Source organism: Numenius arquata, chromosome 1 (genome assembly GCF_964106895.1).
Source record: "Numenius arquata chromosome 1, bNumArq3.hap1.1, whole genome shotgun sequence".
Classification (NCBI taxonomy): Eukaryota; Metazoa; Chordata; class Aves; order Charadriiformes; family Scolopacidae; genus Numenius; species Numenius arquata.
In genome coordinates this window covers 77,786,495-77,813,134 of record NC_133576.1, presented here as the reverse complement: position 1 = coordinate 77,813,134, position 26,640 = coordinate 77,786,495, and the positions used below count along the sequence as shown (strand labels likewise).

Sequence of the window (26,640 nt, the reverse complement as noted above, 5' to 3'; positions counted from 1 at the left end):
ATTAAGATAACTAAAAACCATAGTTTTAAATGTTGCTTCAATTACAAGTGTACAACATAATATTTATGAGGAAACCTTTGTAAAAATACAGATTTTCTTTCCTAAGAATTTTATTTATTTACTTTTGAACATGTTTTCAAAATTCTCATGTTTATTTTGGTGGACTATGATATAAGTCTTTTCTTCAGTGGGACAAGTATGTAAGTTGTTTATAGCTTTGCATGATCAGGGTCTCATTCAAAAGGCAACAAACAAAGGCACAAACTAAAATGTCAATAAAAAATATTCAGAAGACCATTACCCCTACACAAGAATCCAGCTTTTTAAGAGTATAATCTGGTCTGAACAGATAACCTTTACAAAGATATATCTATCCTTTTTTCATTTTAAGCCTATCAAACTAATTTATACTTCCTTGTTGGTGTTTTTCTCCATAAGATCTTTCTTTCCATGTAATAATAAAAAGTTTTCCACTTCAGCATGCTCTGGCACCCAAAAGCAGCAGGAATAATCACTCAGAAATTCACTGTCATGCCAATAAAGGGTCGTTAAGCTATTAGCAACCAACAAATTGGCACCTGGCATTCTTCCTATTCATTTGAAAGGGAATCCTCAGTTGATTTTCCAGCATCATGCAGTGGGCTGAAAGGCTATAAATTGGCAGCATTCAGAAGCCTATTCTCTCAATGAAAGATGGCATCCACTGAGTGGCACCTACTGCTGACGTTCCCTGGATATTGTTATAAGTCACACTGATTAAAAAGAAAGGTTGCTGTGATGGCAGAAGACCCTAGTCTATACTTGTAAAACAATAAGACAGCAACAATAGAATCTTTTCCATGCAATTTGCAGTTGATTTCTTCTTCAGTATATTTATTGTGCTTCAGATTGATTTCCAATAACGTATCAGTACAAAGGGGAAACTTTCCTGTATTCATCTTTCAATATCACTTACCTTAAGTGTTTTCATTTCAAACACAGATTGCTCTATCATAGAAATTAAGCTGGAGAACTACAGAAATCAATAGAGAATAACCTTTTCTATTTCCTATTTTTTAAAGAACAAATCTTTATGAAAAATCAACTGCACTTTTAATAATTAAAAATGTTTTCAGTTTTTCAGTTCAGTTTTAGAAGTCTTTTTCCAGCAGGGTATACACTGACACATAAAATGGAATACTTAAGCATAAGACTGGGACCTTATTTTGGAACCTGCAACATACGGACTTTAGTTTATCACTGTTATATTAATGGTCAGATTGAGAAGAACATTTGTTCAGAGCTTTTGGAAAGTGGACTTTCTTTGGAGGTTTTGGGAAATGGAATAACTAAGTGGAGTAAGTTCCTCTAGAAGCTCTGAAGGTAGAACTAAATGAATTTAGAGCCACCAAATGCAGCAATTTTTTTTTTTTTAAATTGTTAAGTCCTGTCTCTTTAGGCTTTTTCTGTTACACTGCTCTTTCCTTCTGCCTGAATTGCAGTACCTTTCCCTGTGAAAACACAAATGTATCAGAGGCAGAGCCAGGTTTATTTGTATAGTGCCTAGTGGTTTTTCTTCCTCAATAAAAATTCTAAACACAAAGTATATATGCTGCTTATTATTTCAGTCATCTTTTTATTCTCTGACATGAGTTGGAGGATTCTTTTTTCTCACTACACTAAGGTATCGTCTTAACTTGATCTGGAAGGCTTTTTAGCTGCTAAAACCTTTTGTACTTCAAGTTGACAATGAACAAGCTCTATAGCTATGAGAGAGAAATGAATAAAAAGGTTATATGGCATAATGAATAGACAACTGATTATTGTTATTTGCCGCCATCACAGTAACAGGTTATTACAGTGGAGGAACTGAAGCTTGTAAGAATACAATCAATGAATCTAAGGGAATGGATAATTTAGCTTGTGTGTTCTGTGTGAATTACGTTCAAGAATGGAGATGGGAAGGTGAGTAGTTAAGGTGAAATTGGCAATATTTCTAAATGCCCAGCTTTAAACAAAGATTTTAAGCATACATGAAGGTTCAAGGTAGAATTCACAGTCAGCCTGGGGCTGCATACTGCTTTCTTACCATGTTTCTTTTCAATGACTCTCTGTTACAGTGTAGTGTATATTTGGCCTTGAGCAGTACACAGTGTCATTTTACAGGGCAAACAATGAGATGGTTGCAGGAGGTAATTTCTCACACTGTGCACTGTTTAGGGTTTTGATTACATTCAGACTTAAAACGCAAACATGACAGTTGCAGTGTTAAATCACTGAGCTAGGGTCTGTGCTCCAGATTTTAGCTATCACAACTATTGTTGGCATATAGTGGTAGCTTTTTCTAGGCTTCCCCATTTACCCATTGACAGTACAGAAAATATGACATGAAGTGTTATTAAAGCTGGAAGCACCTGTGTGAAATTCAAACTGCTGCTTTGTTTCTTAGTCTACTAAGGGCTCATCCTGTAAGAGGGCACCAGCTATTAAACCTTTCAATAATTGCCATCAGAACTTCACTGGCTTCACTCATCCCTAAATGGGATGAACATTGGACTTCTTTTGCTTTTAAACGTCTCCCTAAAAATCCTATGGTACAAATATTTAGAATAATATAAATTGGACAGATATGGACAGAGGTGAAGTCCAAGTATATTTAGTTGTACCGATGCTTACATGGGCATTAGTTTTTTATCCTACTTTCTCTGTATATGAGGTTTTGATTTTACACATGCAGGCTCTCCTGGATTAGTCCTCATCTCCTTCTCTATTGGTAACTTAGGTAACTTTCTCTATTAGTATCTTGGGCACTTCTGGCACAGGGTTCTGCCTGGCTTCTCCCTGTTTTATCAGCTTTATGTGCCAGATCCATGTCAGGTGCATCAGCTGAGCAAATGAGAAAGTGTGGCATTGCCTATCACTTGGGAAGCTTGAGCCTCTGTAGTTTTAGCTCATCACTACAGCCCAAACCTACCGTGTGGCTCCATATGGACATCAACCCAGCAGTAAGACTCAGAACTTAGAGGCACTCACTCATCTGTCAGGTGATGTGATGTTGGTTGCTCCTTCCTTTTGTTCACATCAAGATTGCTGAATTCACAGAGTTGTAAAATTTATCATGCTAGGAAGAACCTCAGGATGTATGTAGTCCAACATCATATTGAATTTTGGAGAGGACTGAGATAACTAGGGTATCTTATTAATGTAGTGCAAGAACAGACTTAGCAAAGCAGAGAAATTCCTATGGGGAACAATGGATAATTCTACTTCAAAGCCAAATTAAACCATTGAATTTTATGTCAGACTTTTGCTTTCCATAAGCTATGAAAAGACATTGTTATACCAGGTGCTGTGTGACCATAATGTTATGATCTCCATGCTGGCCATACTGTGACAATCCATACTTGTAAAAGCTTAAGTAAAGCATAAGTAAAGCAAATTTTGCTTTGTAGTTTACTGGTTAACACAGCTTTGGTGGGATAGTTTGGCTGTTCCAGAGGCTTGGTGTTCTCAAAGAAGAGGCATTAAGTATTAAATACGAGGTGGAGGGTCTGTTTCTCATCCTAGATTCCCCAGATACTCAAATGTTTCACTGGTAACTCAGTGTAGGTTCCCCCTACGTAAGACTGGTGTACAAGCTTAGCCATCTGTGAGCTTGGCAATACTGAATGCAGAACTGTTTGTGCTTCAAGTTCGTATCTTCGGTTGGAAACTGCATTTAGATGAACTGTTATAAATCTGTCATTTTAGTCCTCCGTGTCCTTATATGATTTTTGTATTTCAAATACTGAATGTTGAAATCTGGTGAAATCTACATTATTCGAATCTTCAGCTGCCCAAGCACAATAGCTTTACCTCAAAGCAGATACATAGAGATGTTTTCCTTTACTTATTCTGAGGCGATTTAAGAAAGTGATAGTCACAGGCTTCAAGTTTATGATATCTCTTTCCTTCTGTGCTGGCTTTATACACGTGATCTGTTGTTCTTAAGGTGATTATGTGATCATTGTTGATTTTTCAGGTGCTTCTTGTTGTTGGCATATTGGTAGTGGTGGTAGTTGCTGTCACTGATGTAGGGAAATCAAGGTGTTGGCCAGAATGCACTGAACTTGCAAGCATACAGAAACAGCTGTAGGATAAGAGTGAGTGGAAACAGGATGATTTTTAGGAGGCTGAGCTTGCACAGTCAAAGCAGCACTGACCAGAGGAGATTATGTGGACCTGTCTGTGGGCAGTATGCTCTCCTTGCTGGACATCCAGGTCATCCACCAGTTATCAGGCGAATTAACTCAGTTGGGTGACTAATAAAGATTCCAGTAGGTATTAAAATAAATTTATTTGAGACAAGACCTTTACCAGTGTCGTTTGGATATTTAACATCTGCCTTACTGTTCGATAGAAGACACGTAGTCTGTGCAAAGAATACACAACAGGCAAGCGTGAAAGGTAATATTTGATCCACACTCTTAGAAATGAACAAAGGTTACCAAAGTTGTTGTGTTATACTGTGAAATGTGACAAGCCTGCCCTTTTCCAAGGGTGAAAGAATTCTTTGAAGGTTGGGAGTCAAGGAGCCAAGATGTGACAGAAGCTCTAGCTGTAACTGTCAGATCCTTCATGTCCCCGTGCTTCAGATGGAAAGAGCTGACTCAAAATTACAGAAGAATAAAGAAGATTTGGAGACTAGTGGATATAAGATGCTTGGATTACCACTTGGTAAAGTATAATGCATTTCAAGAATGCGGTAATTCAGCCAAATCCAATTTTTGGAAAACAAGTAATGAGGAATGAAAACGTCTTTGAGCTAGATGCGGAGGCAGGAAATAGAACTGTACAGAAAATAGACCTAGTTATTTTCTATAAAGATGTGTGACAACTACCCAAGTTGTGGAAGTGTTCATATTTGCTGTTTGTAGTATACAGGCTAATAGAAGGACTTGGCAACCAGCATGTTCCAATAATGCAGTAAGTGCCGAATAGGGATATAAGGAAGTAGTGGGAAGAGGTTACCTAAAGTGTTCATGCAGACTCATGTAACAGGATCCCATATCCTGCTTTCCCAGAGTGATCCCGGCTGTTTGCACAGCACAGGGTTATCTCTCCAGACTTTACTGATCAGCCTCTCAGTCAGCTATGCTTTGCAGACAGGTGAAGAGCAGGAGGAGCTTCACACTGTCTTTCCAGAAGCTCAATTTTCTGAATGTGTCTCTGTGTGGTGATCCCATCCTTGAGCTAACAAGAAAAGCAGATCCTGTTCCATCATCTCCAACAGGAGGATGTGCAAGGAGTCATTAGGCTTAGCAAACCTCATGCATTATATTAGGAAAGAAATGGATTGAGAAGTGTGGGTGCGCATCGTGAAGTAGAAAAGAACCACTAAAGAGTTTAACATGTTATTCTTGGGTTTGACAAATCATAAAGGATTGCGACTGAGTGCTGATATTGTTGAGTGGCATGTATGCAACAAAATCCAACTTCTCTCCATTTTAAAACTCCGTAAATGTGAAGAGGTGAATGACTACATATGTGGACAGAGCTCTACACGTCTCTTCACGTCTCTTGACCATCTCTGTTATGTACTGGTATCAATAACCTGAAGTGTGTTGGTAGATTGAAATTTCCCATGCAGCAAAATGTACCTTAACCAGAAAATGTTTCACAGCACACAAATTTTAATGTGCTAAAAATGACATTTATAGATAAAAAGGATTTTAGGCAGAAAAACTTTATTACATGGCCTTTCAAAGTGCCAGGCTGGAACAACAGAGATGTGATTCTGCTCCCATGAAATCTATGGAAGTGTGGGTGGGTCTGGAAATCCTGGTGATAGTTTGGTCAAATTTAACTAAATATAGGTAAAAGCTGTAAGGGCACCATGAGGGCCAGCTGCTCCCTGGGGGCTGGGCTGCTGGGAGCATGGGGGCCTCCCTGGGGCAGCCTGGCAGGGCCCGCCAGGGCCTGTCCCGCCGCCACAGCCGGGACCCAGGCAGCTGGGGGGACACCAGGGCAGCCCCAGGTATCAAGACATCTCCCGGGGATGGGCCAAGCTTGGGCTGGGATGTCAACAGGTTGGGCCTGTGGGTAGGGATCAGACCCAGGATGGAGGACAGACTGTGCGGCCAGGGATAGGCCAGGGGATATGGGCCAAGGCCAGGCCAGGACATGGGTTTGTGGCTGGGCCCAGCTCAGTGGGGCTGGGGCCTGTGCCTGGGCAGGGCAGGGCTGTGAGAACTGGGCTGTGGTGTCACTAGGGCAGGAGCCAAGGGCCCCAGGGGGCTGACATGGGGTCCTGGGCCATTGGCAGGGTCGGGGGGGCCCAGAGGTGAGCAGGGCAGGGAGGTCCTCGGTGCCCCAAGGGCCCTGATGACTGCACGGCATCCAACATGCATCCATCATCTAGCGCTGTTACCCAAACTGGATATAAGTTCCTCAAGTGAAAGGTAGCAGTAAAGAGCATGGAACTGGTTTTGGGGTGCAGGAATTGACTTCAGGGTGGCTGTCCTAGAACATCTTCATGAACTGGTGTGGTGTCGCTGAATTGTCTGAAAGAGAGTGTGAAGTTTGGAGAGGGAAAAAAGACAAGGAAATTTGAGAGCTACACCATATGATAAGGGCAAATATTATTAATGAATGACAGTATATTGTGACCTGGGGGGCTTCTTCCAGCACCTACTTAATGATCGAATTAGAACACAGATTATTTTAAGGGGAATCAGATTGTAGCCCTACTAATCTACAGAGGATCTGCAACACATAAATACTAAATTTGGGAAGGAACTGTCTTGGATTTAGTTGAAACAGCAAGGCAGGTGTAAGTAAAATCAATAGTAGATACTGCAAGGTAGGTGTAAATAAAATCAAAATAATATGTAGGTTGTATTTAGATGATGAAAAACCTTTTTAGGCTAGTGATATATTTCAAATGAAGCATGCAATAGTCTTTATTTGAAACAATTAAAATGATGGGTTTTTTTAAATTTATCAATTCGTATTGTTTGTTTATGTAGTTATAGTCGTCTGTATATTAAAGTTTGGGGATATTATATTGATTACACACTGTAGTGGCCCTGTATGTGTCATGATTTGCCTAAAAAAATGATTGTGTCACTCCAGTCAGTTTTAATTGAAATTGTACTGCTTACTCTCATAGGGGTGTATTTACACCAGCAGGGAGGTTCTTCTGTGAGTTCAGTGCATTTCTTACTAGAGAATCAAGTTATATCAGTAAAATGTTTGCTCATGCTGGTATGCCTCTATGCTTCTTGGATGTTATGCCAATGCTATATTTTCTAATTCAGAATTTTTCATTCATATTTTTATGATCCTGTTCCTACCACTGTTTTCGCTGCATACTCTTTGTATCAGATGTAGCAATTGTGTGGCTGCAGAGGAAGTCAGTTCAGCAAACTGATCCCAGACAGAATGAACCTTCCCCCAAAATCAACAGTTACATTCTGTGTCGGCTCTCTCAAGCAACTCACATACCTGTTGTACAGCTGATGGGACTGACACAAAGAAAGAAAAGGGACTACACAGGCATCTTGGAGCCCCTGACATAATTTTGACAGTAGCCTAAGGATACGTACAGTACCAAATGCCAAATGACACTTGCAAAGTGTGTTTCTAACATTGGGGTTGCCATTAGTTGCTCTCCTTTCTGTCCTGCTCTGTCCCATCCTTTTGTCGTCTTGTCTTTATGCTTATGTTGAAGTGAGCCAGGGAGCTAAACCAGCTGGAAACTGTCTTTCATAAAGTTAGTCTTCAGCTGGTTTAGCTCCCCATACCAGCTCATGGCAGTGACGTGTGGCACTGCTATGCAAGGTTGAGGGCAGGAGTGTGTGAATGGAAGCATGAACAAGAGGGAACCAGGTCCGATTTTGACAAGGTAAAGTGTCACAGACTACACCCTGTGAAAGGGGGTGCCTGAACTGCATATGTCAAGTGGTCTCTTCATAGCTCTGGTCACTCATATGCCACAGGCACGACTATTTTGGATTAATGCATGGATAGCTAGTGTACCTAGTTTGTTCTATACTGCCTGGTTTAAATTTGCTTCCTTGTGCACACCCTGGGAATTCCACTATACACACAGAATCTAACAGCCAGTGGTCTACAGCTAGTAATTAGTACCATTTAGCAGCTGTTAAGTAGGATAATAGCCTGTTATCCTTGAAGATCTCTAATACAAATCGTAATGACTTGCTTACATGGCTTCTAAACCAGCTGGCATAAACCTGCTTTGCATGGTGTGAGAGTTAAAAGAGGGACTGAGTTTTACTTCACATGGAATACAAGTCAGCAGTAATTTGATTTATGCCAATTAAGTAACACTGGCATAGGATCAACATAAATGATGAGTAAAACAGAGGGGGTATGCAGTCTGTTCAGCAGAAAAATTGTGTTGTATGCAAATTCTTTAACTTTCAGTGTTACACTAGGGAAAAGCATGGATGGTAAAGATTTTCAAATTAAGCTACTGACCACAGACTGAGTTATTTTGCTGCTGGGTATTTTAGTATTTATCATTTAATGACAATAGGATTGGAAAATTGTGAAGTCCGAAATAAATTTAACTTATTTCACTGAATTTCACTGAATTTTTTTTAGAGTTGGAAGGGACCATATAGATCATCTAGTCCAACTCCCCTGCTGAAGCAGGATTGCTTAGAGAATGCTACTCAGGACTGCATCCAGGCGGGTCTTGAAAATCTCCAAAGAAGGGGACTCCACAACCTCCCTGGGCAGCCTGTTCCAGGGCTCTGTCACCCTCACCGTGAAGAAATTCTTCCTCATATTCGAGTGGAACCTCCTATGTTCCAACTTGTGCCCGTTGCCCCTTGTCCTGTCACTGGGAACCACTGAAAAGAGTCTGGCTCCCTCCTCCTTCAACCCACCCTTGAGATACTTATAGGCATTAATAAGGTCTCCCCTCAGCCTTCTCTTCTCCAGACTAAAGAGTCCCAGCTCTCTTAGCCTTTCCTCATAAGGGAGATGCTCCAATCCCTTAATCATCTTTGTTGCCCTTCGCTGGACTCTTTCCAGTAGTTCCCTATCCCTCTTGAATTAGGGAGCCCAGAACTGGATGCAATACTCCAGTTGTGGCCTCACCAGTGCAGAGTAGAGGGGGAGAATGACTTCCCTCGACCTACTAGCCACACTCTTCCCTATGCAGCCCAGGATTCCGTTGGCCTTCCTGGCCACAAGAGCACATTGCTTGCTCATTGTCATTTTGCTGTCTACCAGGACTCCCAGATCTTTCTCTTCGGAGCTTGGCTCCAGCAGGTCCACGCCTAACCTGTATTGGTGCCTGACATTCTTCTTGCCCAGGTGTAGCACCTTACACTTTTCCCTGTTGAACCTCATGAGGTTCTTCCTTGCCCAGCTCTCCAGCCTGTCCAGGTCTCTCTGGATGGCAGCATGGCCCTCCGGGGTGTCAGCCACCCCACCCAACTTGGTATCATCAGCAAACTTGCTGAGGATACACTCTGTCCCCTCGTCCAGGTCACTGATGAATATGTTGAACAGGACTGGACCAAGTATTGACCCCTGGGGGACACCACTGGTTACAGGCCTCCAGCTTGAGCCTGTTCCATTAACCATTACCCTTTGGGTCCTGTCACATAGCCAGTTATCAATCCACCGCACTGTCCCCTCATCCAGCCCACACTTCCTTAGTTTTCCAATGAGGATGTTATGGGAGACAGTGTCAAAAGCCTTGCTGAAATCAAGGTAGATGATATCTGCTGCCCTCCCCTCATCCAGCCAACCAGTTATGGCATCATAGAAAGCTAGCAGATTGGTCAAGCATGATTTACCCTTGGTAAACCCATGTTGCCCACTTCCAATAACCCCCTGCTCTTCAACTTGTTTGGAGATGACATCTAGAATGAGTCTCTCCATTACCTTCCCAGAGACGGAGGTGAGACTAACTGGTCTGTAGTTCCCAGGGTCCTCCTTCTTGCCCTTTTTGAAGACTGGTGTGATGTTGGCCTTCCTCCAGTCTTCTGGCACCTCTCCTGTTCTCCATGACTTTTCAAATATGATAGAGAGTGGCCCAGCGATAACTTCTGCCAGCTCTCTCAGCACTCGTGGGTGTATCCCATCTGGGCCCATGGACTTATGAATGTCCAGTTTGGCCAAGTGATCCCGAACCTGGTCCTCCTCTACTGGAGGAAAAACTTCCTCTCTCCATACCCTCCCCCTGGCCTCCAAGGCCAGAGGTTCATGAGGGGCAGCCTTAGCAGTGAAGACTGAAGAAAAGAAGGCATTCAGCAACTCTGCCTTCTCCGTGTCTTCCACCACTAGGGTGCCCATCTCATTCCTCAGTGGGCCCACATTATCCCTAATCTTCCTTTTTCTGTTTACGTACTGGAAAAAACCCTTTTTGTTGTTCTTAACTGTAGTGGCCAAGATGAGTTCAGCTTGAGCCTTGGCCCTTCTAATTTTGTAAGACATTGTAAAGATCTGAAACTTTTATTCAATTCTACAAACATTTGAATGTACAATCAGGTGTGTCTGTAGCAGAAAAGTTAGCCTAAAAATTATACCAGTAATTTGAAAAGCTTTCAAATTGATAGATATTTCTAAGGTGAACCCAGTGGGATGTGAGCTTTTGTAATAACGGACTGTAGCCTGCTAATGATGTTCATGCTGGTTTTAGTCACCTTTGTCAGGACCTGCAGGAGAACCCACACATGGGAGACAGACGAAATATGTATATAGAATGCAATAGGTGACCTAAATGCTAAGGTACTAAGTTCCTTTTTTTGTGTGTCTTTTTAACCTTGAAATACATAACTCGCATAAGCTAGTTGGAGGTGAAAGCTTTGTGAAAAGCAGTATTTAAGTGTGCTATATGATCAACTGCTTTCTCCTGGGGTTAGTTTTAGAGTTTTCATCTTAACGTAAATTTTAAAAAGCTTTGTTTTTATTGTAATTTTATCTCACTAACAGAAATTCGGAATTCAGTCAGGTCTGTGCTACCAGTTTTTGATGACACAGCTGTTTTGGCCTGGGAAGTAGCTATGCTGGCAAAAAGCCCTGCTGTGCTATCAACTATGATGATAGAAGCAATATTTTTAGCTAAGCGTGTGTTATTTTGTGAGGTGGTGTTGAATCTTTTTAGCAACAACTCCGTAACATATACAGGTTCTTAGTTACAATGAGGTAAAATCATAAGTTTATAAACAGGTGAGGCAGACCTTACCACAGCAGTTTTTTCCCTGTGACCGGGCCAAAGCTCTAGCTCTGGGAGAGTTAATTAAAAATGGAGAAAAAACAAGGGATCTCCACCATTGCCTAGTACCCTGGGGTGTCCCCCTTGCAGCAATACCTTTGGGCCATAGAACTGAATGGCTACTTCCAATCTTCTCTAAATTACTTTGATTTACATCGCTGTTTTTCTGGGTGACTCTAGATATTGTCAGTGCATGTAGTTTCAAGTAAATGACGTAAATTGGGATCTTTTTATTTGAAAGGGTAACTATAGAGCAGGAAGGAGTTGGATACTGTGAACTGAAAAAGAGGACTTTTAGGAATAAATATGCTAAAAAAAAATCAGATGTAGCTATTAGGTAATGTGACCTACTTATTTTTAAATCTTGATCCTCTGAAATGATTAAGAGTCTACACTGCTTTTCCATATGAATATCTGTCTTTTCAGAAGAGTCTTGAAAACAGTAATGCTGTGCCTGCCGTATCACAAGTTAACTCAGGCGTGTCACGTTTGACTGCTGCCCATTGTCACTTTTGTGTAACGAGATAAGTTTATTTGTATCACTGTGCTTGGGCGCTGTAAGAGGCACACACTGGCATTTTTTAGGCCATTAGATTTGTGGCCTTAATATTTTCCAGGAGAGGCACAGACTGCAATAAATTTCATGTATATGAAAATGAAATGAAAGAGTGGGAATTTGCCTGAATAAGAAGTTTTAAATATAGCAGTTATTAAATAATGGTAGTCCCTAAACTCATGAATTATTCTGGCTATGTCTACAGTGATAGAAATATCTGCCTCACTGAGGGAACTGTGACCCTCCTCACAGATCTCATTGGAGTTTGGCTTGGTGTCTGTGTGGCCCAGAGACATAACCATTATTTTCAGTGCGGTTTTCCAGTTCAAGGTACCTCAGATAACTGGAGGGCTGTGCCTCGACCTTCAGAGCAACAGTGCATTGGCAGGAAGCTGTCACGATTGCCAAATGCCTGGGCATGGATGTATAATAGTTGAGGGTACAAGGCCTAGTGGAAAAGTAGCAGAGGATTAGGGAGAAAGGAATGGACCTATCTTGTCATGTGCTTACCTGTGCTGCTTGAAGTTCACTCCAGTGGAGTGATTGAGCCCCTGAACTGCTTCCAAGCTTGGGCCCTGACTGTTTGCTCCACAAAGAGAACATGGGTTAAAAATACCGTGTCTTTGAACATTAAAGATGGGACAGATGTTGTCTGGGGCTGTAGGACTACCTCTGTCAGTCTGTTTCATTGGTGGCTGGGTTTGTTTCTTTTAAAAGTAATGCTGTCTTGAATTAAGCTCAGGAATCAGCCTGACAATTCGCATCACACTTTTAAATGCAGCAGTGAATCAATGGCCCAGTTGCTTTGAGGTCATGGTAATCTGATTCTTGGCTGCCTAAAAAAGTTGTAAACTACGGGATCTCTGCCAGGGAGGGTGGAAGCATCAACCTTATCCTCATCAGTGCTCTGTTCAAACAGTGGGCATTATTGCTTGGGTATGCAAGGCGAACATTCTCAAATTCTGCTGGTATGGAAAAGTCTTTTTCCTCTCTTCATTTCTACATTCTGTGAATGGCAGAACACTTAGTTGTCCAAATGTTGTGCATGTTTCGTTTATGGTTTGTTGTCTTTAATCTTTATGCAGCGAAGGCAGGAATTTATTTCCAAGAGTTCTTCAGAAAATGAGAAGTAAGAGGAAGTTTGAACAAGTTGCCAGTGATCACTGGAAATATTTCAAGGATGGAAAAAGCAGTAGGACTACAAAACAGTTGTTTGAAAGCCCATTAAGGGCATGACTGCTCTGAATAAGCACTGTCAACCGACAGGAGGAGCTTGCTTTGAAAGAAAGCATCAGCTGTTGCACCAGTAATGATGTGGTAATGGTATTACTACTGTAAATGTGTTTGTTAGGCAAACAAGACAACTTAAAAGAATTACTAAATTACCAATAGTGGTACTTAGATTTTAAAATGTAATTTTAAACTAATCATAGCAAAAGTGTTAGGTAAATATTTTCAAAGACTGCATTCACCAAAAAATTATGACATCTTGCTTGATTTCATTTGCTCTTCTGATTAAGAATAACTTACCAGAGATTGGCATTCATCTGTTCTCATATACGCAGCTGAATTGTATAGTAGGTTCCTCCTATGTAACTTTGGTATAAGCTGGAAGTAGGGAGTGATTACTGAGGAATAAGAAAAGAGTACTAAAGAGGTATGAAGGTGGCAAGAATTGGAAGTGGCACATCTATAAAGAGTTTAAGATGCCACCATTGGACCAAAGGTCTGACTACCAAGGGAGTAAAGGGCAAAATATGACACTTCCTTAACTGGTGGAAGTGGAAGGGCTGGAAGTATGCTATTTCTCCTCCTTCAGTGTCACTTCTGTTGCCCAGTGGTTCAGTTTCATGGTCAGCTTATGCCCAAACTTGCTGAGAGTAGTGGCTACCCCATTCTCTTTATTCATATCCGTTACCCAGTGCCACATTCCCAGATTGTTGGTGTAGTTGAAAACTAATCTTTGCCTTGTGCCAGTGGCAGAAACATGCAGCCTGAGGCAGGAGGAGAATGGGATAATCCATTCCAGTAACAGCATGGTCTTAGCTAGGCTTCTGCAGTAAGTCATGTTTCTGCACATAATGAACAAGTAAAGCCTTCCAGCAAGAGTTATTCCTGCTAAACTATATATAACAAAAATAGATCTTAACGGGAACAAAGTTTACACTAGCTTGCTGCTGCTCCCCAGAGAAATGATTAATAGAAACATATACTGGTACTCTATCTATATCCAGCACAGCAGATGGCCAACGGTTAAGTTCAACATATGTTAGGCACTTTTTTTTGGTCTTTTCTGTTACTACTAAAACTGAGTTTGCTGTGAATGCAACATTATCCAGCTCCTAAGTTACCATCAGTGGCTGATCACTGGTGAGTTATTGATAGCCCTGGGCTTTCTGAGTTCGTCTTCCAGGCTCTGCTGTCACTTCAGATCTGCACTACTTTTGTCTGCAGCATATAAAGTCGCAGATAGTTCCACATGCCAGAGTAGCTAGATGCTGTTTAACATAGCAGAGCATAAGTACTTGTTATTGCTGTATATATCAAAATTCTTAACACGTTACACAGCACAGTTATACAAAGCTAAATAAACTAAAACGTCTTAGGTAATTGTCACCTTGTCATTACCCAATTGCTATAACAGCTAAAAACGTTAAAACCAAGCTCCAAGCAGCCCAAGACAAGCCCACACAAAGTAAGCCTTACAGCCCTAGTCCCACACGTGAAGTTAGTACAAGACCTGTGGCTGGTAACAGGCACAGCAATACTGTATTTACTGGATTATAAGGCTACATAATAAGTAGTAATCTAGTCAATACAGGAAATGGAGTGTGGAGAGCAATTCCGCTCACCAGAATCATTTAGTTAAAATTGTAACATCAGGCATATGTAAAAAGCTACCTTGAGTATTATCTTTTTTTTACTGCTGAGGCTTTATAACTTCAGTGCTTTTAAAAACACTTCTATTAGATATGAAATTGGTTGTGAAATTCTGCTCTAAGTAGCTGATAATTTCATGTGTCAAATCTAAATGACATCAGAAAATGGATGGACCTGTTTATACATGCAAAGGAAGGGCTTGAGAGTCCTGAAAATTTTACTCTCAGGTTTTTTTTTAAGTAAATGTCAACGTCCTGCCTTAAAGCCTGATTTCAGTCTCCTCATCTTTTCTGGAGAATTCTTTTCCATGAAAGATTACAAATAAAACAAGTTTTAAAAGAAAGTCTTGTGAAAACTTCCTTAAAAGTTGCATTAATTAAGAGGTATACAGCATTTCTGGAATATAGTTATCTATGACTTTGTGTCCTCATTAGGGCAATTCATCCCAAATTACTATCAGTAACTAAAGTAGTTCTATTGAAAGGAAAAAATGTACATAAGGTGAATATTTTCCTACTGACTGATAAAGTCTTGAGTGAATAATGTGAGGTGCGTGTTAGGGAGGGGGATTTTGTGTCTGTGATCTTCTTTCCTTTATTTTCTTTTTTATTGTGTTTTGCAGGGGGGATGAATTCAAGCAAAGAGGAATGTTTTTCACTTGTCTTTATATGCAGAGGAATGTAGCACATAATCCTGATTCAGAACAAAGACTTTTGCCCAGTTGAAAGGAGAGTATGCATCTCTTGCCCTTGTAGTTTTTGTGACATGAATTTCCTGAAGCACTGATTAAGCTACATGCAATAATGAGGAAAAAATAAACTAGAAATGAACTACTGAGCTTTCAGCTACTTACCCTAATTTTTTCTGTGAGTTGATCATTTGTTTATGGTCATAAATATTTAATATTCTACTTTAAGATCAGAGTTTATGTATTAATTCTTTATGCTCTAATCTTGGTCTGCTTTTCTACTGGGGGCAGAAAGCAAGGCAAAACCATTCTTTCTTATGAATTTCAATCTTGGATCTAGAAGTGGTCTGTCATTTTTTTGGTTTCAACAGCAAGATGTTGCTAAATGGATCTGAAAAGGCATAGCTTCTCTTTAAGAACCAAGTCTTTGGCAGTTTGATGGAAGGAAGAGACTCAATAATTTGTCCATATATTCTATATCCAAGTAGTCACAGGCTCTTTCTGTCACTTGGTTACTATTTTAGGCTTCAGATTAAATTCTTGGGGATTATTTTTAGAAATTCAGTTTCCCAACCCCCTGACCTTCCCGTGTGTCGTGTTCCTGCCAAAAGAAGGAGGTCTTCATCCTGTCTTGGCTTAGAAGGACTTTCCCGAAAGCCAGTTTTGGTGATCCCAAGACTCTTAATGATTGAGTTTATCGCAATGACCCAACAAGAAACTTTGAATTTTTTTTCTGGGGTTATTTTGTGCCATTAGAGTCAGTTCCTGGATGCAGAAGTAGACAGAAGTAAATTACGTGTAAGTCCTTTTATAAATGGGGGAAGGAAACAGACCCTTTTGGTTGGGTCCTTAATCAGCTTATCCCATCTTGTAGAAACCCAGACTGATGATGTTATTTCATTATGAACTTTTGTCAGTGTAAGACTTCTGCCACCAAAATGCAGTGTGTTTTCTCTGCCTCCAAATGATGTGTGCATTTGTGTCCTCTATGCTGGTGCTTACGGAGCTATGCAGTCAGCCACTTTGATAGCGCCAAGAAATAACCCTGGTCCAGTTGAATGTGCAGCTGCATAGTTGAGGAGAGCTGGTACAAGGGAAGAGTGGGCCATGCAGTGGATAACATACCTTCCTCCTTTGGGCAGTGGTGTAGTCTGTGAGAATACACTGTAAAGATGGCATTTTCGAAGAATTATATATTCTCACTGATGTCATCAGTTAAAGCCTCCTTGAGAACAGATTTGTTGTAGCTTAATAAGTCCTGCAAATCATGCTTTTAAGGACTATCTGCCTTAATTCCCATATTTGCAAATGAGACTATAATTTCAGATGTAATCAAGCCATAGTTCACGTTTTTAACCTATGCACGGAGTCCCTAAGAAAGAATGCTGCATAAAAACACTGCATTAAGTGTCTAGGAGACTGAAATGGGTGGATTTTTTTTTTTTCCCCTGAAAAGCACGGATGCAGGAAGCGGAACAACTTGGAGTGTTAATTTGTTCAGGTGAAATCCTGATGGGATCGGCAGAATGAAATTACTTTCGGAGCTTTAAGAAATCTTCTGTGATATGGAATTCATATTTTCTGGCCTGTTAAAGAAATAGCATAATATAGGAACATTGAAAATATTAACTCTTGAAGAGGATGTAGTTGCACACCTATTTAAGGAGGGAGGATTTACAATAAGGCCTTTACTCACTAAAACTTGAGGTAGAGGAAGAATCTCCTTATGTGGTCTGCAGTTAGGTATTAAAAGAAGGAAGGAATTTACTTCTGAACCTTTATTTTTACTGTTCTCTGACTGGATGAGGACAATTGTGTACTTTAGTATTGGATGTGTGGATCTGAGAGCGGAAAGAAATACTTTGCTTTTTGTCGTTCATCCATTTTTCCCAAGATTAAGAAAACTTGTAAATGTTTCCCCACCCTCCCACTCTGCTTCAGTGCTTTTCATCTTGCTTGGCAGTTGTTGTACATCTCATTTACTCTATGTTACTTAATGTTCCACTTCTACTTTTGGTGGACATGCTGGGGACAGCAGCAACTTCTAAGAGTAGTTAGCTTTCAAAGTGTCATTTGTCAGAACATAGAAGTCTTTTACAGTTATGTAAATTAAATGAAGCAAAATCTTTGGTGAGGAGAAATAGGTACCATGGAACTATTTGTAAAGTATGAATTTATACAATGGTTTGGATCAATGTTTGATTTTCAAAGTTTAAAAAAGAACAAAAGATTAAATGGATTTGTGTAATTTTTATAAATTTTTGTCCAATATATACCAGTGTGTTTACTATGTGTGAAGTATTTAGTAATGAAGATGCCAAGTCCTTCCTAGTCTTTAATTTTACAGGTTTGCAACCATTTAGCCAAATTTTCTTTCTTAGGCTGAATTTTTTGTAGGGCACCTGTTCAGAAATCATTCAACATTTCAGAAAACATTGCTTGTGTAAATGACAGTATCTGAAAAGAAGACTGACCCCTTTCAAATGGGTCAACTGAATGTTTGAATGCTGTAAGAAGTTTAAATATACAGTGAAAATGGAATTAAAAGATATTCTAGAGAGAAAGAAAACATATACAAAAAATGCATGGGTAAGGCAGAGATGGTGCACATGAGTCTCTTAACAGATGTGCAGAAGTTAGAAGAGCCTTGAGACAAATTTATGGCCCTCTTGTAGGACAGACACTGCAGTGGAACAGATTTCTGGGGTGCTCAGAATTTAAAACTTGTATATAGACCTTTGCACAACTCCGTCCAGGAATGTTACCTAGGAATTAAAACTAGGATTTCCAGATGACAGAGGTAGAACCATCTGTGTTCCTACACAGAAAGCATTATTGGCAGTTATTGTCCTGGAGGGAAGCCTTATAAAAGGGTTCTTGCTACCAGTTTAGTGAAGACAGGGCTGCAATGCTGGTGTGGATTCCCCTGATAATGTCTGGCATTGTTACTGTGTAATTCTGCTCCAGAAATGAACACTGGTAGCAGGAGTTAGTCAATGCTTTGATTCCAAGTGAAAAGGTTATAAAGGCAATAAAGACCATGGGGAAAAAGTGCTGAATTTTCACACTCGAGTGAGCACCACAATGAAGGGTTGTGGTTTTGATTGCGTTTATAAGCCTGCTTTCATTTCAAAGGGTTTTGATACATGTAACTGGGAGTGGAGCTTGACTCCAAATATCATTTTAAGAATTATGCTACGTCAGTGATCTGACAATGCACTGGAAAGGTTAAATTGAGTGCAGATCATTTAGCTTTGGTATGATGATTAATTTCAAGTGATGTAAGTCATGAACACTAGTTTCAATTATTTACAGAAAAAACCAGCAAATCTCATGGGAACTCTACAAAGTAAAATAAAACCAGTTGACTGTGATTTTGCTCCCAAATGAACTAATCAGGCGATGGTGACCTTGAGACAGGGTCTCTCCTCCAGCTCTCTCCCTCCCCTTTCCTATGTACAGAGCTGACATGCTCATCTGTCCGCTTGAGAAGTCCTTGATACTGTTCATATTTAACATCATTATCAAAGGTCCTTTGCTTCCAGCCTTAGCCATTAAAATAGATGAGATGGGAAGTGCTGACATGATAGTTTTGCAAATGTTATCTGAGAGGTTTGCATATATTATTAAATCTCTTAATGAAGATGATGAAGAATCAGCCTATTAACAGCTCAGAATTAGCTATATTGCTGTATTAATTCTTGTTCGTCTTTTCTTTGATATTTCAGTGCTACGGCTATTGAAGGATGGTGCTGACCCTCATACGCTTGTTTCCTCAGGAGGCTCCTTGCTCCATCTGGTAAGAGTGATTGAAGATTAGTGTTAGTGACTGTGGATAAATGTGTGGGATACTGAGTAGCAGATTGGGCATATTAACAAAAAGAAAGGCTTAGCAATAATTTATCTACTCTGCCCTCCATGGTGATTAAGATTGCATCCAGCTATGCATGTGAAATAAATGGTCGTTTTCAAATTGCTTACAAAAGGATGGATCATGTCATAGGAATGGTGACTAACAAGGTAGAGTGAAATGTTTTATTTATAAATTATCTGTGCAGTAAGAAAGAGCAAAGGAAATATTGCTTGATTCTGAAGATAGAATTATATGGTTCAGAGATTCACAGATCCTATGTGAAAAGCACCATGATGTAACTTTTTTCCTTTTGTGTATATTTTCTTGCACTGATTTCCTATGTGTTGATATTTAACACATCTGCATTTAATTTATCATTATTTGCATAGCAATTAGATTAAGTAGCTGGAAGATATAAGAAAAACAGTTTGTATACAATGACCAAAAGAGAAGCAAGATGTAAGGGCATGCGGAGGAAAGATTGAGAGGCAAACAGAAAGGAAACACTGCAGAGGCAAAACTTTGGCTTTGCTGAAGCCAATGGCAAAACTCATTGTAAATTCCTAGGTTTTATGATCCTTTACTTCAGTCTGTGATGCTTCAATTGCAGACATGCTTTCTATTCAGTGTGAAACTATTTTAAGATACTTGGATCCGACTTTGTTGCATAATCCTGCTAAAATAAAAGTGACTTCACAAATACAAGGCCGCAATGTCTAGTGAAAAGTCTGCTGGAAGAGTGTTTCATTTTCAAACATGTGGGTGTATGTATGCTTAGATGCCACTACTCATGATGTGATAATCATGCAATGATGCTTGTGCAGTGGTTTAGAAAGACAATATTGAACAGAAAGAAAGCCTCATCTGTACTGTAGGTTTCAGCGGATTTTTATATAGTGTTTTTTCACAGGGACTAGGGGGTTCTGTGAATCGTGCACATGGAACTTCTAATCTCCACAAAACTGTCTCTGTAGGTTCATCAGCTGTTGTCCCCTACAAACACAGCAGTTTAACTACAGTGCATCGTCTGCTCAATTTAAATGTTAAATGTAGCAAAAATGGGATGTGATAAATTCAGTTGTACACTAAGTAAAGCACCATCCCTAATATACTCTTCTTTTTTCTAGTGTGCCCGCTATGATAATGCATTTGCTGCAGAAATTTTAATTGACAGAGGAGTAAATGTAAATCATCAAGATGAGGATTTTTGGACATCAATGCATGTAGCCTGTGCCTGTGATAATCCTGATATTGTCCTGCTACTGCTACTAGTAAGTAAAGCAATCCAACGCGTTATGTGCTTGAAAAGGAAACAGAATGTAATACCCTAAGGTCTGAAACTGCTGTATGAACGCAATATATTGCGTTCATATCAGTGAAAGCATATATTGTGTGTGTTTGTTTCTTGATAATGTTTTGGTGCTGAAGATTTTTAGAAGGCATATAGTGAAGCGTTTTTAGGCCTTCAACGAGAATATATACTATAAACATCAATGTCAAGTCTCTTCTGTTTCTTCCCTGTGGTCAGGAGCTAATATCTCTGATAAGCACTCAGTCCCAAATGGGATATTCAATAATTTATTTTGTCATCTTCTTGTCACTTTCTGTTAAGGGTTGAGTTCACAGACAATCTTATAAAAAAGCTCCTTCTTAAAAGCAGGTATTCACTCAATTACACTCAGTGTTCATACAGAAGTGTTTGTGAATATGGTCAAAATGAGTCCCATTCAATATTAATCTAAACAACTTTGACATTTAAAGCAGAGTTTACCCAATATAGTAATAGATGTGGCATTCAGCCTTTGTAGAGAGCAGCTTTGTTCATTCCATTCCTAGGATCACAGCCTCTAGTTTTACTCCAGGATATTAATGCAGCTCTTTCTCCCAGTTCATTTTAGATTGCTCTTTAAACCAGTAGTGCATAAACAGTTCACAGCCTAATTTATGGTTTACTAATCTATTTGTATAATTTTAAAATGTATATGTTTTTAATAAGTTGTTGCAAGTAGATCAGCATTTCTTAGCATACTTACAATGGTATTTCAACATTACTGGTAAAATGAAGGAAGAAATATTTTTAAAGATTGTATAATTGATAATGGGTTTCATGAAATCACTTTGATTGTCTAGTCAAAATCCCCTGCTCAGAGCAGAGCCAGCTACAGCAGCTTGCCTAGAACCATATCTCCAAGGATGGAAAGACCACAAACTCACTGGGCAACCTGCACAGAAAAAAGATGTTTTTATTAAGTTTAAACAGAATTTTCTGTGTTTCAGTTTGTGCCTATTGCCTTTTGCCGTTTCACTGAATACCGCTGAGAAGAGTCTGGCTCCATCTTTTTTAGTCTCCTCATTTACACACATTGGTAATACCCACCTGAGCCTTCTCTCTCCAGGCTGAAGAGGCCCAACTCCCTCAACCTCTCCTTGTATGATAGATGCTCCAGTCCTTTTATCGTCTTTGTAGCCCCGTTGCAGGACTCGCTCCAGTACGACCATGTCTTTCTTTTCTGGGGGAGCCTACAACTGGTGCCTCACCAGTGGTGGGCTCTCACTAGTGCCTAGGTCTGCTGGCAATGAAGTCCAAGAAATCCATGGCCTGCAAGGGCATATTTTTGGCTCATGCTCAGCTGCTTGTCCTCCACATCCTAGTCCCAGAAGTATTTTCTGTGGGAAGCAGTCTAGCTAGACAGTAGGAGATACTAAAGAAAATAGCCTAATAGCCAGTATTTTGTCCCCTGAAATAGTCATCTTGTAGGGAAATATCTGTCTCTGCTTGAAGGTAATAGCTGGGACCACTGTTCTAGATCTGTATACCTATACTAGGTCAGTGATGGGAAGGGGGGCTTTTAACCAGTGTGATACTCATCAGACCCCTCTTGCACTTTTGAGGACTTGAGTCCAAATGTCTCCTGTTCTAGAGAAAAGTCAGATCAGTGTCTGTCTTCTACCAGAAAACTATTTTGCTAGACTGTTAGATAGATTTCATAAAGTAGTTATTTTCTTAGGAATGCTTTGGTGCTTAATTGCTAATGTTAAAGCATAATCCGCAGGTTAAGTAGCGTCCACAGAGATTAATGTGATAGTGTACACCTTAGAGCTATTGTTTCAGGCTTTCTTGGTTACATGTGAGCTCTTTCTGAAATGTGCAGATATTCTTCCTTCTAGCACATATGCTTCATTTTATAGAAAACAGGGTAAATAGTATCCTATATTAAATTAGACTATAATAAATTAGAATATAAAATAAAATCTTTTGTTCAGTTCAGAATTAGTGATACCTACCTTCTGGTAATCTCTTGGGATTCTGATGGCCTCTGAGGCTATACCTGCTCTAAAAAAACAGAAGGAGGTACCCGGGAGTCTTCCTGGGTGCTGGACCACAATCATCTGCACTAGCAAACTGTTAGAATGTCTCTGGCATGACTTTGGCATGTGCCATCTTTCAGACAATTCCCCATCATGGTTTTGAATCTGGAAAGTCCCAGGGACCAGTTTGTTATCCAGCTGTCACACTGTAGAGGCTAAGAGACTTTACTGGACTAAACAAAGTCTCTTCCATGTTAGCTGGCTTCAATGCCTAGAGTTTTCTGAAGTCTGTTTGATTTAATAGTAGAGATACAGCCCTTGTAATGCTTGGAATGTTGTTTTTTCAGCTTTTCTATTAAAACCATAATTAAGTCCAGTAAATGTACAATGCAATGTGTGTAATCCAATTTTCTGTTCTTAGTGCCTAAAATAGAATTGCTTACCTAACCATAGTCATCAAATATGTTTGGTAGGAGTATCCCATTCTAAACATTGTCACTATTTGTGGCAAACAAAGGATAAAATTTTCAGAAGGTGATATTTTAGCTCTTCTGTTACCTTGATCTGTTCAATGTATATAATTTTGAAGCCTGCGTATCCTTTGGATTCTGTGTGTACTGCTAAACTGATAAACAGTTAGAACAGCGAAGCTCATCTATAAAAATTGTGTTGGGGGAAAATCTTGTAATGTGGGGAATTTCAGAAATATGAAATTCTGTGCTGTTTTTGACGTTAGTAAGAACAGCTGGGGTTATACAGGGCACTTCTAAAATTTCTGCTGCCTGTTTTTGCAAGAAGACTAATCTAATAAAAATTCATGAAGTATTTTTACCTAGGGTTATATCCAAAATTATTTTTCAGCCCTCATCATTGAATGTTGTTTGATTTAGTCCCTCTTTATTACAAGCTGTCTTCTTCTAAAGGTTCTAAGTATCTTCTGATAACTTGGGATAAATAGGCCATCTGATATATTAAAGTTTCAGTAAGCAAGGGTACATCCATATGGATTTTTGCAGGTAGTGTTTAAATTGTCTATATTATTTGCAGTAACTTCTGATAAATTTTCCCACCTTCTAAGTGGTCAGCACTTTTTAAGGCAGAATTTCCTTGACTACATAATTAATAACTTTATGCTATCCCCTCTTGAGTAGGAATAATAACTAGAGTATTGTGGCAGGGAAATATTCTGGAGTGAGCAGTAGTTATTGAACCATGACATTAATGCTATCTTTATTAACATTTGACAAAGTGAAGATGGAAATTGTGGTTGGAGGGAAGTATTTTTCACAACTGAACTGTCTTTGTGTGAGCATTTGATATTAGGAATTACTTTGCCTTGAGGTTAGTGTGTTTCATGGGCCATACCTAATGTGTAGCATGAGCCAGGATAATGCTAATACGAGCTACAGGCAACTTCTATTATGCCACAATTTTTACTTGGAAAAGAAAATAACACTTCCTGTACCCTCATGAATTACTTTTAGATGAATATTTCTTCTGGGTTGACTTACAACATAGACAATGCCATATTATCTGTTTTAAAGATGTGAGCTAAAAGGTAACAGCATGGTCCTTTGATTGAGACCTATGCAAATTCTGATTCCTGGAAAACCGTCATAGAGGCCAGTGGAGATTTCCTCAGTGAGGGCTTCAAAATGCTTCCTGAAGGGAAAATAGAAAAAAAGGACTATAGTATATATGTAGATCCCAGAAGGCTATTAATGAAGACTTAATTAAGCATGCCCAGTTTCTGATTTTATCCCACTTTTGGTGGTCATGTTTCTCTGGCTCAGACAAGATAGTGCCTTGTCATTCATCCGCTTTGCTGTAGTAAATATTTCTGTCCTCTGGTAGATAGCAAAGACAAAAGTAAAGCTTGTTAGCTGAAATGCCTTTCACTGGGAGCAGGGAGGGGCTGTTTGTAATGTGATAATCTGTTGTCGTGTCCTGTTTGGAAGACTGTTGGAATTACAGGCATTGTTTTTGGAATAAATGCAGGATGAAACGCTTGAAGCTATTTCTTTCCATCCCAACATTTTACCCAAGGTGGTATAGTTTTCTGGGGAATATTTTTATGTCTTTTCTATTTTGTAGCTGTCAGCAAGGGGGAGGGCAATGGACAGTATAGCCGGCAAATATATCTCATGTCTGCTAAATAGCCAATGAAGAACTTGCCCCCAAGGCAGCTGCTAGCGCACGAGGAAAGGTAGAGATCAAAGATGATCTGCAGAGGTCTGGTTGCCATACATGCAAATGAGGTGGTAAAGGTCAGATTCATCAATCCTTGCCTGACCGCATCAGTGTTGGGCGTTTTCCCCTTGGGATAGGGGACTGTTTCTGTGGATGTTGTATGGATGAGCCTCCCGTAGCAGGTTGAGGAGAGTGCTGAAGTGCCTTTCATTTAAGAGCTAAGATGCGTAGGCTTGTATACATTTGTGCCCACATGAAATCTCCAGAAGAGTATGAAAAGCAGCCAGGTTTATTATAGGTATCTGCTCTGTCTCGCCTCGCTGTCTTTAGAAGGCTCAGGACTGGATGCTCTGACACCAGTTCTGTCCAGTTGGGGAGTTTTCCATCATCTCTGGACACATTGCAACATTGTATTTTGCATTAATTTCCTGTACTTGTTTTTATATTGAATTGAAACACTGGCAAGTTAATGTCCAAACTGCTTTGTCCTGTTGAAAATTCTACCTGAGTTAGAGAATGTCCAAGCACTGGTACTTGGATACTGTGCGTGCTTTGTTAGCTGGAGGAAAGCGTTCAGTCCACTCCGTACCACTTTAAATGGCTGTAACTTTAAACTGGTATCCATCGCTTGCTCTCTAATTGTTCCTCCACCATATACACTTTCTAGCTTCAAATACTTCTAATCACTACTTAAGTGTGGTTAACCTTCAGTTTACCTGTGTACTACTCAAACTACCATCTGATATAGTACTATTAAGACCATTGCAGTTCAGTAAATTTACCTTAGATACTCAGGCAGTAGGGTATGTAGATAAAAATTACCACTTTGTAGAACCTTGCTTTTTCTTTTCATCTTGACTTTTCTTCAGTCTGACAGTATTATTTATTATCATGAATTCTCTGCTTTAAGAATCATCACTGGATCATAAAAAAGGCAAGTAAGGTCAAGCTGTTCAGCTGTCCCACCTCCTCCCCTCTGTTCCTCCACCCCAAAGCATTTGAAAATTAAATGAAAAAAATGTAACCAGTCAAATTCCGATTCATGTTTCTGCAATTCCATGATATATTTAGTTGGATTGTGACCCACTGTTTTCTCTCCATTTTGGAAACATGGCGTTTAGGTACTTATTAATAGGTTCGCCATCATATTGAGCTCCTATGTTTAGTTCCTTTTCTCAAGATAACTGTGATTTTGTTATGAACTACAGGTTTCTTTATGACTTGCTGTTTCACTTTAATTTCAGAGCATGTCAAGGTAATTCATCATTGAGCTGTACTGTTGGGCTCACACATAACAAGTTGATAGTTATGAGTTTTCCTTTTTAATAAATCTTCACTTTTGATTTTGGGGGTGGTCCTTTTCCCTCCTTTCAACTCCAGAATAGTTGTGGAATCTTTTGGTGTTGACTGACCTAAGGTTGAGAGCAGCAGAGAAAAAGAAAGCAGGTGAGAAAGCATTTTAATAGTGTAATTCACTTTATTTTACCATCATCAGGAGGCACCATTTAGTGGGCAACATGAATGTAATGTTTTCGCCGTCTGTAATGCAGATCTTGTTAAATGAAACCAGGAAGGCAGAGACAGTATTCTAGTGTTTGTTCAGCACTTTGCACGGTGGAGATATATTCTTTCACAGACCTGAAGGCATTACTGTAATAAATGTGGCAGTTAATTAATTAAAAAGGCAGAGAGTAGTACTACATCCTCCGGAATTTTTACATGTAGGTAAAGGAAAGTTGGGGAGTAGAAAGACATTCTTAATATATTCCTTTTACCAAACTTACTAGGAAAAGCAAATGTAACTGCTGTCTGCCAGCCAATTAAATGTGTTTCATCATGTGCTTTTTGGAACCTAGAATTGAAGCGCAAAATGCAGTTCTGGCATAGAAGGCTAAAAGTACAATTGTTAAAAAAAAAATTAAGCTCAATATTCTTTTCTCTCTCCCCTC

The 26,640-nt window shown here is 39.7% G+C and overlaps 1 protein-coding gene across 1 annotated transcript in view; it reads left to right on the top strand.

Moving 5' to 3' along the window:
- Positions 1 to 26,640, top strand: part of MYO16 (myosin XVI) — a 293,425-nt gene that overhangs the window by 10,556 nt on the left and 256,229 nt on the right. The window contains exons 2-3 of the mRNA XM_074146466.1: positions 19,068 to 19,138; positions 20,320 to 20,463. Of these exons, the coding sequence (XP_074002567.1) occupies positions 19,068 to 19,138; positions 20,320 to 20,463 (215 nt within the window). The remainder of the gene's footprint in view (positions 1 to 19,067; positions 19,139 to 20,319; positions 20,464 to 26,640) is intronic.